The sequence below is a fragment of the Struthio camelus genome, chromosome 3 (genome assembly GCF_040807025.1).
Source record: "Struthio camelus isolate bStrCam1 chromosome 3, bStrCam1.hap1, whole genome shotgun sequence".
NCBI lineage: Eukaryota > Metazoa > Chordata > Aves > Struthioniformes > Struthionidae > Struthio > Struthio camelus.
Window position 1 is genome coordinate 100,393,986 of NC_090944.1, and position 13,825 is coordinate 100,407,810.

General features: G+C 42.6%; 1 protein-coding gene across 1 annotated transcript in view; it reads right to left on the reverse strand.

The window, feature by feature from the left end:
* Positions 1-13,476, reverse strand: part of MEMO1 (mediator of cell motility 1) — a 28,214-nt gene extending 14,738 nt beyond the window's left edge. The window contains exons 1-2 of the mRNA XM_068939336.1: positions 13,289-13,476; positions 1,593-1,674 (exon numbers count right to left, since the gene is read on the reverse strand). Coding sequence (XP_068795437.1) covers positions 1,593-1,674; positions 13,289-13,349 — 143 coding nt within the window. The 5' untranslated portion in view covers positions 13,350-13,476. The remainder of the gene's footprint in view (positions 1-1,592; positions 1,675-13,288) is intronic.
* Positions 13,477-13,825: the final 349 nt, after the last annotated feature.

The window sequence follows — 13,825 nt, forward strand, 5'->3', positions numbered from 1 at the left end:
TGCTTCAAAAAGATTCATAATTATTCTGACTCCTTGCTTCAATTATCATTATCTTAAGATTCATCCTTTTCAAGACTGTTCAAAATAGGAAAATATTCAGTTTACACCACAAAAAGAATTAATTCCAGAGGGCAACCCCCAGGTGCCCAGCCAAGTGGTGGAGAACGGTTCGTGATCACTCAGCAGCACCTCTGCAGCAGACAGCCATGCCCACGTTGCATAGCGCTTGGGTCACGTCACCTTTGAATCTCATCTGGAGCGCCTGTGATGCTAGGTCCATCATTTATTTTGGGTAGAGTATATGAAACAACACAGCTACAGCTTTCCAGATGGTGTCACGTGTATATATACATACATACGTATGTGCATACATACACACAGAGTAATACCTGGAACACACAATCTTCAGAATCACCCTCGGGTTTTACTTTAGAGGCAATTAGCTCACTCATTCTAAAGAGCTCAGAAAAGTACTAGCATACACAATCTAGAGATAAACAGGAGACTGGGACCTAGTGAATCAGCAAGCTAAGTTATTTGACAGTGTCAACCCATCCCTCTGAAAGACTCCCTCTGCAGCACGCTTTTTCAGTCTTTTAGAAAAAACTGATTAGCTATATCCCACTTTACAAGTGACAAAACAAGGACACAGATGAATGAAGCAGTTTGCCAAGACCACAGAGAGATCTCCAGTAGCTCTGGAAAAAAAAACTCAGGTTATCTAACCCACAACTGAAAGGCCTCTTTCCAGATATACGTGCAAGAAAGACTACGGCAGATTTGGGTCCAGTTTCTTCTGCACATTCACTGGTACCATGGAATACTTCAAACATCATGTTAACGCTACGTTACCAAAGGAGAAAAAAAAAACAACTCAATTCTTTGAGTGTTTTCTAATGTTTCTTTCTAATTCATAATAAATTGGACTGACCCACAGTTTTCTTACTACGTCTTGACTAGCTTCATTAAATTTAATTGTCTTAATAATTTAGAAATAACCTTACAATGTAGCACTTTTTCCTATTTTTCTTAAGAACAAAAACTAAATAAAAAAGACAAAGCAAACCATTCTGGATAACCGAAGAGTGTTTCACTATCATTTTTGTAGCTTCATAAATTTTATGTATATGCGCAAGTACATAAAAATATAAATGTGTATGTGCGTGTATGTGTATATATATACATATATGTAATGCATGTGTGTATATAAAAATGTGTATGTGCATACCTGTGTGTGCATATGTATAACTGTATACATATATATACACACACACACACACGTTCTGTGTTACAGATGCATTAAACAATCTGTTATCTTTAGACTATCATTCAAATAATCTCTCTCTTACCTGGCTTACATTCACAAACAAATGTTACATCTTCAATCCATCTGTAAAGGGAAACCAGTCATACACCAAAACGTGTAGAGATTTTTGCCGTTTCCACACAGCATTCAAAATACTTATTTGAAAATTAGATAACATTCTTTTCACCTAAAGACAAGATTTCCACCAGACCTCAGAGTCACCCAGAGTAAAGAAGCATTTAACAATTCAAATATTAAATATACTAAAAATAAATTTCAAACTTACGGTGCAATAATGGCTCTAGCAGGTCTTTTTGTGGACTGTACTTGAGAAAGCCAGCCTTCTAGCTGTGCGTTCAGTTGGGGTCCTATAAAAAGACAGGGAAATACTGAAGCCATGGAAGAATTTAGCATACTTCAAAGATTAACAACTAAGGTCCAATAGATTTAAAATTATCATAAGCATGAAAGCTTGTGTTTCAGCCTCAAAAAACAAACCCTTTAGAAACAACATGCCTCCAATGCGTAAGGTTACCCTAGAAAAGCTTCGACCTCCTAGCCCATGAAGATCATTTATCCCCCATCCATGCAAACCTTTTTTTATTGCTTGCTCTATAGGCGGTTGCACACACCGTTTGGTCACTAGAACACGTAGCTGCTGATCCCAAAGAGAGGCTAACAGATTTATTTCTCAATCATCTTCCCAGAGTTCAAAAGTGAAAAGACATGGCCACCTAGGCTGAGTGAGTGCAATAGAGAGATGATAAAATACAAAGACCTTACATACTGAGATGATGGCTAATGGCTATGATACTTGGCCTTTTATTATTGGCAAGCGACTGCAAGAGCAGAACACAAAGCACGTCGTAAGACGGGGATGCTTATAGTGATTCCAAAGCAACTTTTTGTCAAATCAGGTATGTACGCTTTTTGGCAATGTTAACTTTGGTGATCGGGCAACCTAATACTTAGAAGTGGTTTTTTTTTTTTTTTCCCTAAACCCTGTACCTCAACAAGTATCAAATATTCTCAATTTAATTAGCAGACAAGTGATAAGAATGCCTTCCAGAAACAATGACATTTAAAAAAAAATACATTCTGGTGTTTTCCATTACAGATGAGCTTCTTGGTGTAGAGCTATTCCTGAAGGAGCAAGTTTGGCACATATAGCACAATATTCCTTATGAAAGGATACAAAAAAAACCCAAACTTTAAAGTAGAAATCCTTCACCTGCTATTGCTAGAAGTAGCATAGCATGAACAAAGAGAATAAAGTAAAAGATATACTTCCCTCCGCCTCACACTTCCTTAGATGCGTTTGACAGAATTTTGTGTTAGTTGAGTTTATCAGTAAGATATGATACCAAAAAAAAAAAAAAAAAGTTTGTGGTACAAGAAAACAGCTTACTGCATCTAACTCATGCAGGGGAAAGGAAATGTAACCGTAAAACCACAAATTGCCAGGAAAAAATCAGAAGCAAATTAAATACCTGGAACTATTTCACAACCACGTTCCAAACTAGCCAGATCACAAGTTGACAGGCTTTTAAAGAGCTGGCAATACCTATAGAGAACCTGCGCAGAGACGTCAACTTTTGAAGAATCCAATCAGTCACTCAACGATTGCATAAAAAGCGTTCTCTAGAAAGTACGGAAAAATCTAAGCCACCGGTTTCCATAGAAAATTTAAATTTAGGTATTTCATGAAAAAAGGACATCCTCTGTGGTTGTAAAGAACACTATCTTCTGGCATGTAGAAGGCTGATTAGTGCAACACTGTTTCCCTAAGCCTAAAATTACCTCAGCTGCCTTAGATGTCCTCTGTAGCTTTAACAAGGCAAAAAAAAAAGTGACAATTGATTTGCCACTGTCACCGCTGTAATACAGACACCTTAGTGAAAGCATGAAGTTGTCCAAAAAAAAAATTACACTGCCGCTTCTGTTGCTTCGGAAAATTACAAGCAGCAGAGACATGCAATGGAGATAAGGATAATAACATCCTAGAAAATGGAGGCTTCTGAAGAAGCTAAGTAGCGTAAACAGATCTATTTCCATCTTTCTTCTAAGCTACTAGGGGACTAACAAAACACCACTCCATTAACGGCCCATCCCTTTTTTTTTTAAAAAATACATTTGAAAGTGAAGAGACAGAAATCACCCTGAAAAAAAAAAATCAACTTCCTAATTCTGCCAATGTAAAAGGATAAAGTACTTTGAGAGAAGTTCTTTAGAAGGAAATATTTTTTTCAAATAGCCACTAACCAGAGATGTATACAGATGTATGCAAAATCTGGCCCATCTTCCCCCTTTTCCTCAGAAGAACATCCAATGACAGCACAATAAAAAAAACACTAAAACCTTTCCAGTAAATTGAGACAGACTTGGGACTCTTTCCGAATTAGGCATTGTCTTTGGCCTTCCTGTGGCCAGTCTTTCACAGCTATTTCTGGCTAAGAAAATGGTAGGCAAATCAGATAGCCTGCTGAACAGTTAAAGACAAATTTCAGCATTTCTAGTATGCTATATCTAAGATGCCCAGGTCTGCTTAGTCTGCTACTGCAGACACAGACTCTTTGACAAAGTAACAAACATCTTTTTTTCCTAGAGGCAGAGAACTATAAGCAACAAATCAATATGACCTAAGGGAAGAAACTTTGTCAGTATCTATATACGGATAGGCTATCAAATTTGCTTTCAGATTTTCCTCCCTTTAATGTGACTGTAAGATGCCTTTTCAGATCATTAACTCCAACCTAATGTAAGTTTCCATAACAGCTGATACTTTTTTTTGGTAAAGTTTTAATAAAATACGTACTCAAATACCTCTCTCTCTCCAAAGGACTAACACAAAGGGAGAATAGAGAGCACTTCTGACCTTTCAGCTAAAGAAAAATCAAACAGCACCCCAAGAGAACTCGCATTAACTTTCAGCTTCCTATTCTTACAAATACTTAATGTGGATATTCTAAAATTGCAGTTTTCTTGTTACCAACTTACCTAGGCACACAAAGCAACCCCTAGTATCAACTTTTAGCGAAAGCGTTCAGAGAGGCCCTTCTTCCAAGTTATCAAACATGACAATGCTTGAGGCGAAAGTCAAAATATTTGCGTGGGATATACAAAATATAAATAAGTCCAGATTATCACTGTAGAGATGCTCTGCCATATGGAATTATAAGAGATGAGTAAATTCCTGAAGAACAGCCCTATAGGCAAGTTTCTTCCAGTTGTACTCAAACATATATGAACAGAATTTTGTGCAACTATCACTGAGATAACTGAGGTAAACAGTCTGTCTCTAAGCAGGCAAGCATGCGCATGCAATAGCACTGCCTATGCTTCTACTGCAGGGGTAAAAAGTATGAGAGGTCTCCGCTTCTTCAGCGGTGCGTGGAGCACCCAGCTTGAGAAAGCTGGCAGAATGAAAAGAATTTCTTTAAGGATAACCTAGAGAGAAAGCTCTAGGGATGCTCTTCTATAAACAGTCAATACCCTTTAGTGTTAGTGCTGTAAGATCAGTCCTTTTACCAAATAAAGACTAGACGACAAAATACAATCTTCACTGAAGCACTTAATACTAAGACTTGTAATTAAATCCTATGGAATAAGGTGTAAGTATAAGCATGAAAATAACAATGCTCACATTATCCTCTGTGGACATTTCAAATGCTGTTTTGTTTAGAAAACTGGTAGAAGTTGCACCAAATTTGAAAAATAATTTCAAGTTGAAACCAAGTCTCCACCAGACAGGTTTAATGGATATATCTACAGGTAAAATTTACTCAAATATCTTCTTTAAAGAGAGAAATTATTTTTAAAATCAACATTATCCCCTAACAAAACACTAGAGTAAGTGGGAAGGAATCCTTCCACCTTGAACACATGCCGGTATTACCCAGCAAATAATACCATGAAGAAGTCTGGTAGTCACACATCTAGGTTCATCACCTCACTTCACAGTGGCTATAGTACAGGCTTCGTAGGTTAAGCTAAACTAGCACATTCTTTCCAGTTGAGGGGAAACAAGAACGTTTAATTCAATCTTCAGGTAAACTCCAATCTGAAATGTGACAGAGGACTAAGTGGTTCCCCGTCTCATTTAAAATCACAGAAAATATAACAATTGCTTTAAAGAACATGGGCCCTGCTGATAAATCTTTGCTTCTAACTGCAATAAGGGTTAAATCTTTGAATAAAGGACAAGTGTTATCTATGCAAAGACTAGGATTTGTCAAGAACAGAAAACGGTTTTCAAAAGACGCATGGTGATGAGCACATTCCCTACTGCTGGTATATACACTCTTCCATTACTGAATACTGGATGAACAGATGAAACAAAGAAATCAGTCTATAAGGCAGAAATGTGCTTATGTAAGGTATAGGATTGAAAAAGGAACCATAGAGGATACACATAAGGATACAAATAAAGATCACACTGATGCTACATAAACTCCTGCTTTACGCATTCTAAGATGAACATAAAACAGCAAGTAATGAGGGAGGGAAAATAAAATGGAAGCCATAACAGAAACAGTGATTCTGCTTTGGAGGCAGCTCTCACTTGCATATCTTAATTTTCTTGCATTCTGCTAGCTCTCTGATTTCCTTCACTGAAAGTTATTAGGAAATAAATAATCAATTAAGAAGCCCATCGATTAAGAATATCGAGCAATACTCACATACATGGCTTTATAAAACACCTTCCCAGTTAGGTCAGAGATCCAAACAAAATGACCTTTTGTTTAGCAGCTCGGAGAAAATAACTTTGGCTCCAATGTTAAATACTTGCGTGCTAAATGCAATCTGAACTTGTTCAAGTATTCCCTAGGTGATACTTCCCAGATTACCTTAATAATACCAGGAAGATGCCAAATGCAAAGTTCCTTTTAAAATTTCAACTCTTAATAAAAATTGAGTGTACATTCCGCACCTGGAGCATCTTGATTCAGACAGTACTTCAGTGATTCAGTAAGAAATAACAGCCTAGAAATTGTATTTTAAATTATTCTGGTATACTTTTGAAGAATACAGTGTTACAGTCTACATATTAACATTATGTTCCATGATTAATTTGCAAGAGATCCAGCAATGAAACATCCACCTTCCACATAAAAATCTATAAATAACAAAAAAGGAAGGAGAAACAAAATTTAGTATTTAACCTTGCAAAGCACGTACTTAATAAATCTGCAAGGCACTATGATGGTCTGTTTATAGATTGCAAGGTAAGAACTTAAGTTTAACAGCTGCATTTGAAAGCTCCAACTCATGTCACATTAAGATTCTGTTATCAGTGCATTAATTATCCTGCTACTGCTCCTTTCACCCAGATTAGGTCATTACTTTCCCTTGCTTCAGTGACCCTCGCATACTTTTTACGTTTTTTCTGCATTCATTTGTCCAAGACCATCTACAAACAGCAGGCTGATGCCACTGATGCATTGCTTTTACATTATGTTTACCTACAGCGCTGAATGAGCCTCCAAGAGTTACTACAATTTTGGGAAACGTGCCAGGGTTCTTGGCACACCAGAGTTCAGCACTTCCAGAAAACTGTTTTACGGTGGTATAGTGACTGTCTTTCAACTACCTCCTCATGTCAGTATTCATAGTCCAGCAACACACAAGGCTGTACACCTTCTTTCCTTCTATCCCCTTAAGCTACTGCAAAGACTCAGATCCAACACACTACAGAGAAGTGGTTCTGCTGTAATTTAAGGTAGGATGCAGCAGCTCTGAGGGTCAGGGGAAGACACCCTGGCAGCACTGTTTGTGCTTCAGAAGCTGTAGGCAACAAGCCGGGCGGACAGATTATGCATACCCAGGAATATTGCAGCAGGGCAGAGACAATCGAACTGCTGTACTTGCTTTCCCTGATGCTGAGAAGGTCCAGCTCAGGGCAACAAGCGCACAAGTGCTGCAATTACCTCATTATTCACGAAAAGGGACACCTCTATGCCGCTCTACAGGGCTCCCAAGCCCTAGAACGCGCAAGCGAAAAAAGCTGGGCCAACTCAGAATCACATTGCTATTGCACACTGCAGCTGGCTACGCCAAACAGTTATAAACCAGTAGCGGGTCTTGGCTTAGTAAATCAGTGTTTAGTGCAGAGGCAGTAAAAGCCGTTAATGCGGGTTTTATTGGGGATTACAAAGGAGTAGAAGTGCAAACACTCTAAAACAGCAGCCCACTTTGAGGGAAACATGATTTCTAAACTGATCACTCATGACATCCATCTGCCTGCTCGTTTATTTTCTGATCCACAGAAGTTCTTCCAAGTAGTATCCTTTTCAGTTGCTCTAGACACCATTGTTCAGACCACAGACAGCCTGAAAGACAAGTTCTGAACATCCCTGCCTGACAGCCAGTTATCCATGAGATCTAGCGTTTCTTGGCCAAACAAGTAAGAAGTTTTAATCCTTACAAATCCTACCAACAAGCTTTCTGCATCTACCTACCTACTTTGGGGTTCTTTTACTCATAAGCCATGGCAGCAGGAGACAAGCTCTGTATACAAGAGAACCAAAAGGTTTAAACGTTTATGTGGAGAGAGACCATGTACTTGAGTCATCATACAAAATACTGTTTGGTAGATGGTAAAAGCCCAGTGGCATTTCAAATCAACACAGCGTTTGTCAACTCACCCTTTGTACTGATAAGGATATAGAAATGAAGGTTCTAGTTCGCAGGACTGGCACAGGCTACCATAACGCCCACCCCTGACCACAAAGGTGAGGTTAGGGAGAACAGGGAAACAAGCCATATCTAATAAGGTGATGAGCTTGCTTTGCAGGGCAAATTTCAGATCACATAGTGTTGTTACTCACACATCACTCTCAGTGCGGTTTTCTGATGTGATTTGTAACAGCTTACTGAAAAAACGTGTGTTTTGTCTGTATGGGCATTCCACTGACTGAGGAAAAGCTGAGGGAGGATTGGTCAAGTGCTTTATTACAGAGTGGCATAGTATTCAATTAGCTCTTCCAGGAGCCAAGCAAGGCAGGTCAGCAGCCAGTAAATAAAGCATGTAAAATGCCTTAACATGTGACATCTCACTTGTAATGGCATGCTATACATAGAGTAAGGAAAAGAGGTAGGCTGGTGCACACCTGCCAATGATTATTTCCATTTCAGGAATGCACGGATTGACTCCCAGCAGAACTGTTCAATGCTTATGGAATCTACTAGCATGGAGGAATAAATCGAGACAGTTACCACATCCTACCCTGCAAATAGTCTGTGTTCAGTATAGCGCCCTGTGTGTCATTCCTGTTATATTTCAGCTGCTCCTTTTGTATCTAGGAACGTGTCTGCCCTGCATTCAAAGTCATGGAAAATTATGCTATTTTTGTTTCAAGTTGTCCCTAATCCTCCCATTCCCCCTGCTAGTCAAAAAGCAACGTCTCAAGAGGTCTGTGTGGCTGAATTCACCCAGCAGGAGTGGGACTTTCTGCCAAAAATAAATCAAAGTGTAATATTTTTCACCGCAGAAAGATGAGACTTTTTTTTTTTTTTTAAAAAACCTTCTACATGGCAGCAACTCAACAAGTTGATACCCTTGTCTACACAGCATGCCTTTATCTCTTTTTGCAAGCGTATTTAGCAGCAGCCATGCACCAGGTTGCTAGCCAATAGGAGCAGTAGCATGACACATTCTGGTTTTAACTACTTTAAAACAGACATATGGATCAAGGTCTGTGAGTAAAAATAGGGTAGTTAGATCAGCAGCCTACCATCAACAATCGTCACAACACTGTTTCAGTTTGGAAGCTCAGCTGCAGAGATTCCCATCTTCAGTGCTGCTGCTAGGAGGAAGAAGGAGCAACTTTAAGCCTCTGACCAAACACACCCCACTGTTGCAAGGCAGATGCTCTGCAAATCCACGGCTGAAGTTTACTAACGAGCTAAACAGACTTGTGTAGAATGAACACGAAATTCTCCACACCAAGAATCCTAGAAGAGAAGATGTGTGAAATTTGACCAAGATAATCATGATACTGCACTCAACTACAGAAACTTCTAAGGAATTTGCTTTCTTAAAGTTTTATTTACAACAGCATATTATGGATGAAGAACATACGGGAAGCTAAATGGCTGCCACCACCACCACAAAGCCTTCTTTTAACCTTCTCAATTTCATCAAGTGAGTAGGAACTGCTAGCACTTTCAGTATGGAATATCACTTTCCCACTAACAAAGTTGGTTACTTATTGTTAGATATGACATTCTAACATCTAGACACGCTTGGATGTGTATAATTGCACAGCCAGTCACACCAGCTCTCTAAAGTTTATTGGCGTCTGACAATTAGGTGATGTATTCTCACTAGAACGCAGCGTATGTTTATATTTTTCAAGGCAGAATCTAAGCTGCACAGCTTCTGCCTTCAGCTGGAACAATGGCTGCCCCACAGAACTTACACTTCTCGTCTTTGCTAAGACTGCTATGTCTTCTAAACCCTCTTACGTACATTGCATTCACTCTCCACAAAGAAGTAGTGGCTACCTGTTACTTGGTTATGGCTTCAGCTCTGGTACTGCTTCCATTCCTGGAGCTCTTTCCCTAGAAAAGTCAGCTAATCCAGTTCAAGGATATCCTCTGGCCACAAAACCCGTTTTGCATTCTGGATCTATTCTCCGTGCTCTGCTTTCACAGCTTCCAGAGTCCGCTCCTCAGCTGACTTCAGCCCTTCTTCCCCAGCGCCGACTTCTACTGTCAGATCTGGCAGATATTAAGTTTTTTGAGCACAGCAATGGATGTTCTACTTCTGCAGTTATAAGCACCTGATCCAGGACCTCATACATCATCTTGGATGTTTTGTTGACATTTTCCACTCAGATACCAGGCACCTCCACATAAACTGCCATCTAACTGAGGTCATCCTCACAGAGCCTCTTTGAAATGCTTTCAGAGATAATGATTTTGAACATATCCTTAAAAAACGGAAAAAAAAAATAAATCACATTTCTTTCTCAATGCCCACTTGGACAGGTAGAGAATACTAATGCAGTAGTAACTGTAGTAGTAACTTAATGGTACCAGGAGACCTGTTTGCCTTGTGTACCCAAGCTCAGCTCTGTAGAAACAGAGCAGTTTTCAGGTAATAGGAAACTTAAATGCTAACCAGTCTATATATAACTGAGCAAACCACTCCTGGGCCTAGATGGTAAGCATGAAGAGAGTAGGTAGGAGGACTTGACAACACAGTCCCTGGAGAATTACAGGAACGCACTGAAGAACTATTACAATTCAAACTGTAATCCCTGCCTCAGCTGCATCCTTAAAGCTATGCAGGTTGAAACCATGTGGTAAAATCCAGACGTTCTTCAAATAGCACAGGTGAGGAAACAAGCCTATGTCAGAAGTTTGAGACACTAGATGGCAAGCAAGTTTGGCCTAGGTTTAAGTTAAGATAGTGGCAAACAGATACACTCTTGGTCCCCGTTCGTTTCCTCTTCAGCTTTGATGGACTCTCTGAAGTGGCAAATAGAAAATAGTTTCAGTCAACAAATACTAGGCAGTCCCCATCTTGTTGAACAGGAAGAATTTCTGTTCTCACGTACCCTAAATAAATGGTGCAAGAAACTTCTTTCTACAGGAAGAGACATAACAACACTATTTTTTTTACCTGAGGAAAACCCTATGGGGGAGAGGAGAGGGGCTGGGAGCAGGGGGGAAGATTTCCCAAAACTCCAGCCACTGCAGTATCAAGTTCGACCTCCAACAACCCACAATGCAGCAGTTACAGTTTAACTTGTTAGAAGTACAGTCACCAAAACTAGTTACAACATGCTTCACTTCAGTATTTTTCTCCTGCAGGGGAAGTGTCTCGGCACCATTCCACACCTCCTCAGCAAGCAATTACTAGAGGGCAGCCCAAAAGCAACTGGAGCAATATGTTTTTGGATGTCCTATCACAGAGGACTAGTACTGGCCAAACCAGTCACACGGACTCACCGGGGTGTAGTCTAACAGAAAGCTATGCATTGAATTGGTACAGAAAAACAGCTAAATATAGCACCTATGCCTCTTAAAATAATTACAAAGACGCTAAAGTTCTTGTTTTATCCATAAGTATCCAGCAGCACCTTGGTGTGAAGTCCAATAACAAACTAGAAAATTTACATGCAAGGCCATTTGACCATTCCACATTGCACAGCTATTTGCCGCCTTATTAATGAATGAAAATATAAATAGCATGGGTAAGTTTAAAAGTGTTATGAAAAAGCTGTAACATTTTGAAGTCTTTGCATGCGTTTAAATAGAAACCTTCAACATGATGTTGCTTACAAGAGAAGTAAAAAGGAGTACTACCTACCTTTCTAGACAATTGATAAAAATTGCAAAGGCTATCTGCTCCAGATGCAAATTTGAGACCAGTTTTGTAATGGCCAAAACAGTAATGTTTTGAACGGAAAACTCCAAAGGAAAACAATCACTCTCTATTGTTACCTTGAAACAGTTTAGCCACCAAACTGAAGTCCAGCTACTTATCTCACAATCCCTTTCTTCCTGTATTACTCTCCCCAGTGTATTTCTTTTTTACGCTTTGAATGTCTGCCTCGTATTTTATATATTAATTTATGGAAGAGAGAAGGAAAACTCTACCCACAGAGTAAGTAGAGAAGTGCATGATTTGTCACGTCTAGTTTTCTTTAAACGTCAGTTTAGGATCCACAATACTTTTGTTGTTGTTTTAATCATACCTCTCCCATCCTTCTGGACTCAAAATATTCTTTATGACAGCCTCTGTTCATCTAAGCTTGTTCACCCACATAAGTTTTGTCATGATCTTTACTCCTAAGGCCAGTAAAAGACCGTAGCTTACAAGTCACCTTAACAATGACTGAAAATCCAAATGTGCATCCGCAACTGCAGAGTTGTCTGTTGCCCTCTCCTCTTCCCCTCTCCCCCTCCAAAAAAATAAATAGAGCTTATTTTCAAAGGGTAGGTGCTAACAAGCCATTAGCACAGGTTTCTCTCTGTTTTGGAGGAGAACGGTGGTTCATGTACTTCTCTCTGAGGCACCGCCTTTGTTCTTCTATTCATCTTCAGCATGTATCACCTTTCTAAACGGCGAGAGTCCATCCTGTACCAGCACTTTATAACTTTTCACTTCTACTATGGACAACGCACTAGAAGAAGTTCATCTCGGAATTCACGAATTAAAACCCAACCCCACTCCATCAGCTTGCTTCCAAGTCCGTAAGACACACCAGACATCCTGCCTTCTCTCAGGAGACCCCGAGAAGAGAACCACCCCAAAATACCAAACTCCTTTCATTTGCTCTCACCTCACAGGTAAGTCACATGAACTGGCACTGGTAAAAACCTGTCCCGAATAAGTTTTTAGAGCACGGATGGACACACAAGAAACAAGGTAACTCGCCGCGGGCTGATTTACCTTGGGCCAAGCCCCCCCAGAAAATCACATTTTCAGCTAGGGGAGAGGAGTGACCGCCACAGTAGCGACCACTCTCTCCCAATGCGCCCGTCCACACCAGGCCGGGGAGGGAAGGGGGTTAAGTTCCTGCCGCCTCGTGAGACAAAAGCACACATGGCACCGCCACCAGCAGGGCCTCCCTCCACACACACACCCGCGGCGGGCAGCCCCCGGGCCCGTTCCCCTTGGTCGGGCCCAGCCGGCGCCCGGCACCGGTACCGGCCCGGGTGGGCAACGGCTCCCCCCCGGGGGGGGGGGGGAGGGCGGCACACAACGGCTGCCCCTCCCCCCAACCCGGCGGGGTTAACGGCTCCCTCGACCACCGCGGGAGGGGGTCGCACAACGGCTGCCGCCGCCGCCGCCCCGGGCCGGGCCGCCATGTGCCGAGGCCGCGGAGGCGGGGCCCGCCGGTCCCTCCCCGCGCCGGCAGGGCGGGCCGGGCCCGGTACCGGCGGTGGTGGAGGAAAGTGCTGATTCAGCCCCCGCCCCTCCCTCCCTCCCTCCTCCCGCCGGCCCGGGGCTCGCCGCCCCGCCGGTACCTGAGGCTGTGTACCAACTGCCGGCGTGGCTGGCCTCCCGGCAGAGCACCCGGTTGGACATCTTGGTGCCGGAGCCGCCTATGGTGTTCGGGGGAGGCGGTGGGGGACGGGGATGGGCCCGGCGGCGGCGGCGCTGCTCCCCCTCCTCCCCCGGCACGGCCCGGGCCCCGCGGGCGGGGGCGGCGCTGCCGGCGGCGGCGCCTCCGGGCAGGCGACGAGCGGGAGGGGGGCGCTCGGAGGCGGCGGGAGGGGCGGCGGGGCCCGGCTCGGCCGCAGGCGCTGGCCCCGCGGCGGGGAGGGGGGAGGCGCGGGGACAAAGCCCGGGGCCGCCGCCGCCGCCGCCAACTCCGCGCTGGCAGGTGGGGGGACGCGAACAGAAGAAGGCCGCGGCAGCAGCTGGGTTTGGCCCGGCTCGGCTCCCGTGGACTAGGGGCCGCACAGCCGCCGCTCCCCCATTGGACACGAAAGCAAAAGCCTCGTCGCCATTGGGCGGCCTCCCTCGGCGTCCCCGCCCACCTCTTTGACAAGCCCGGAATG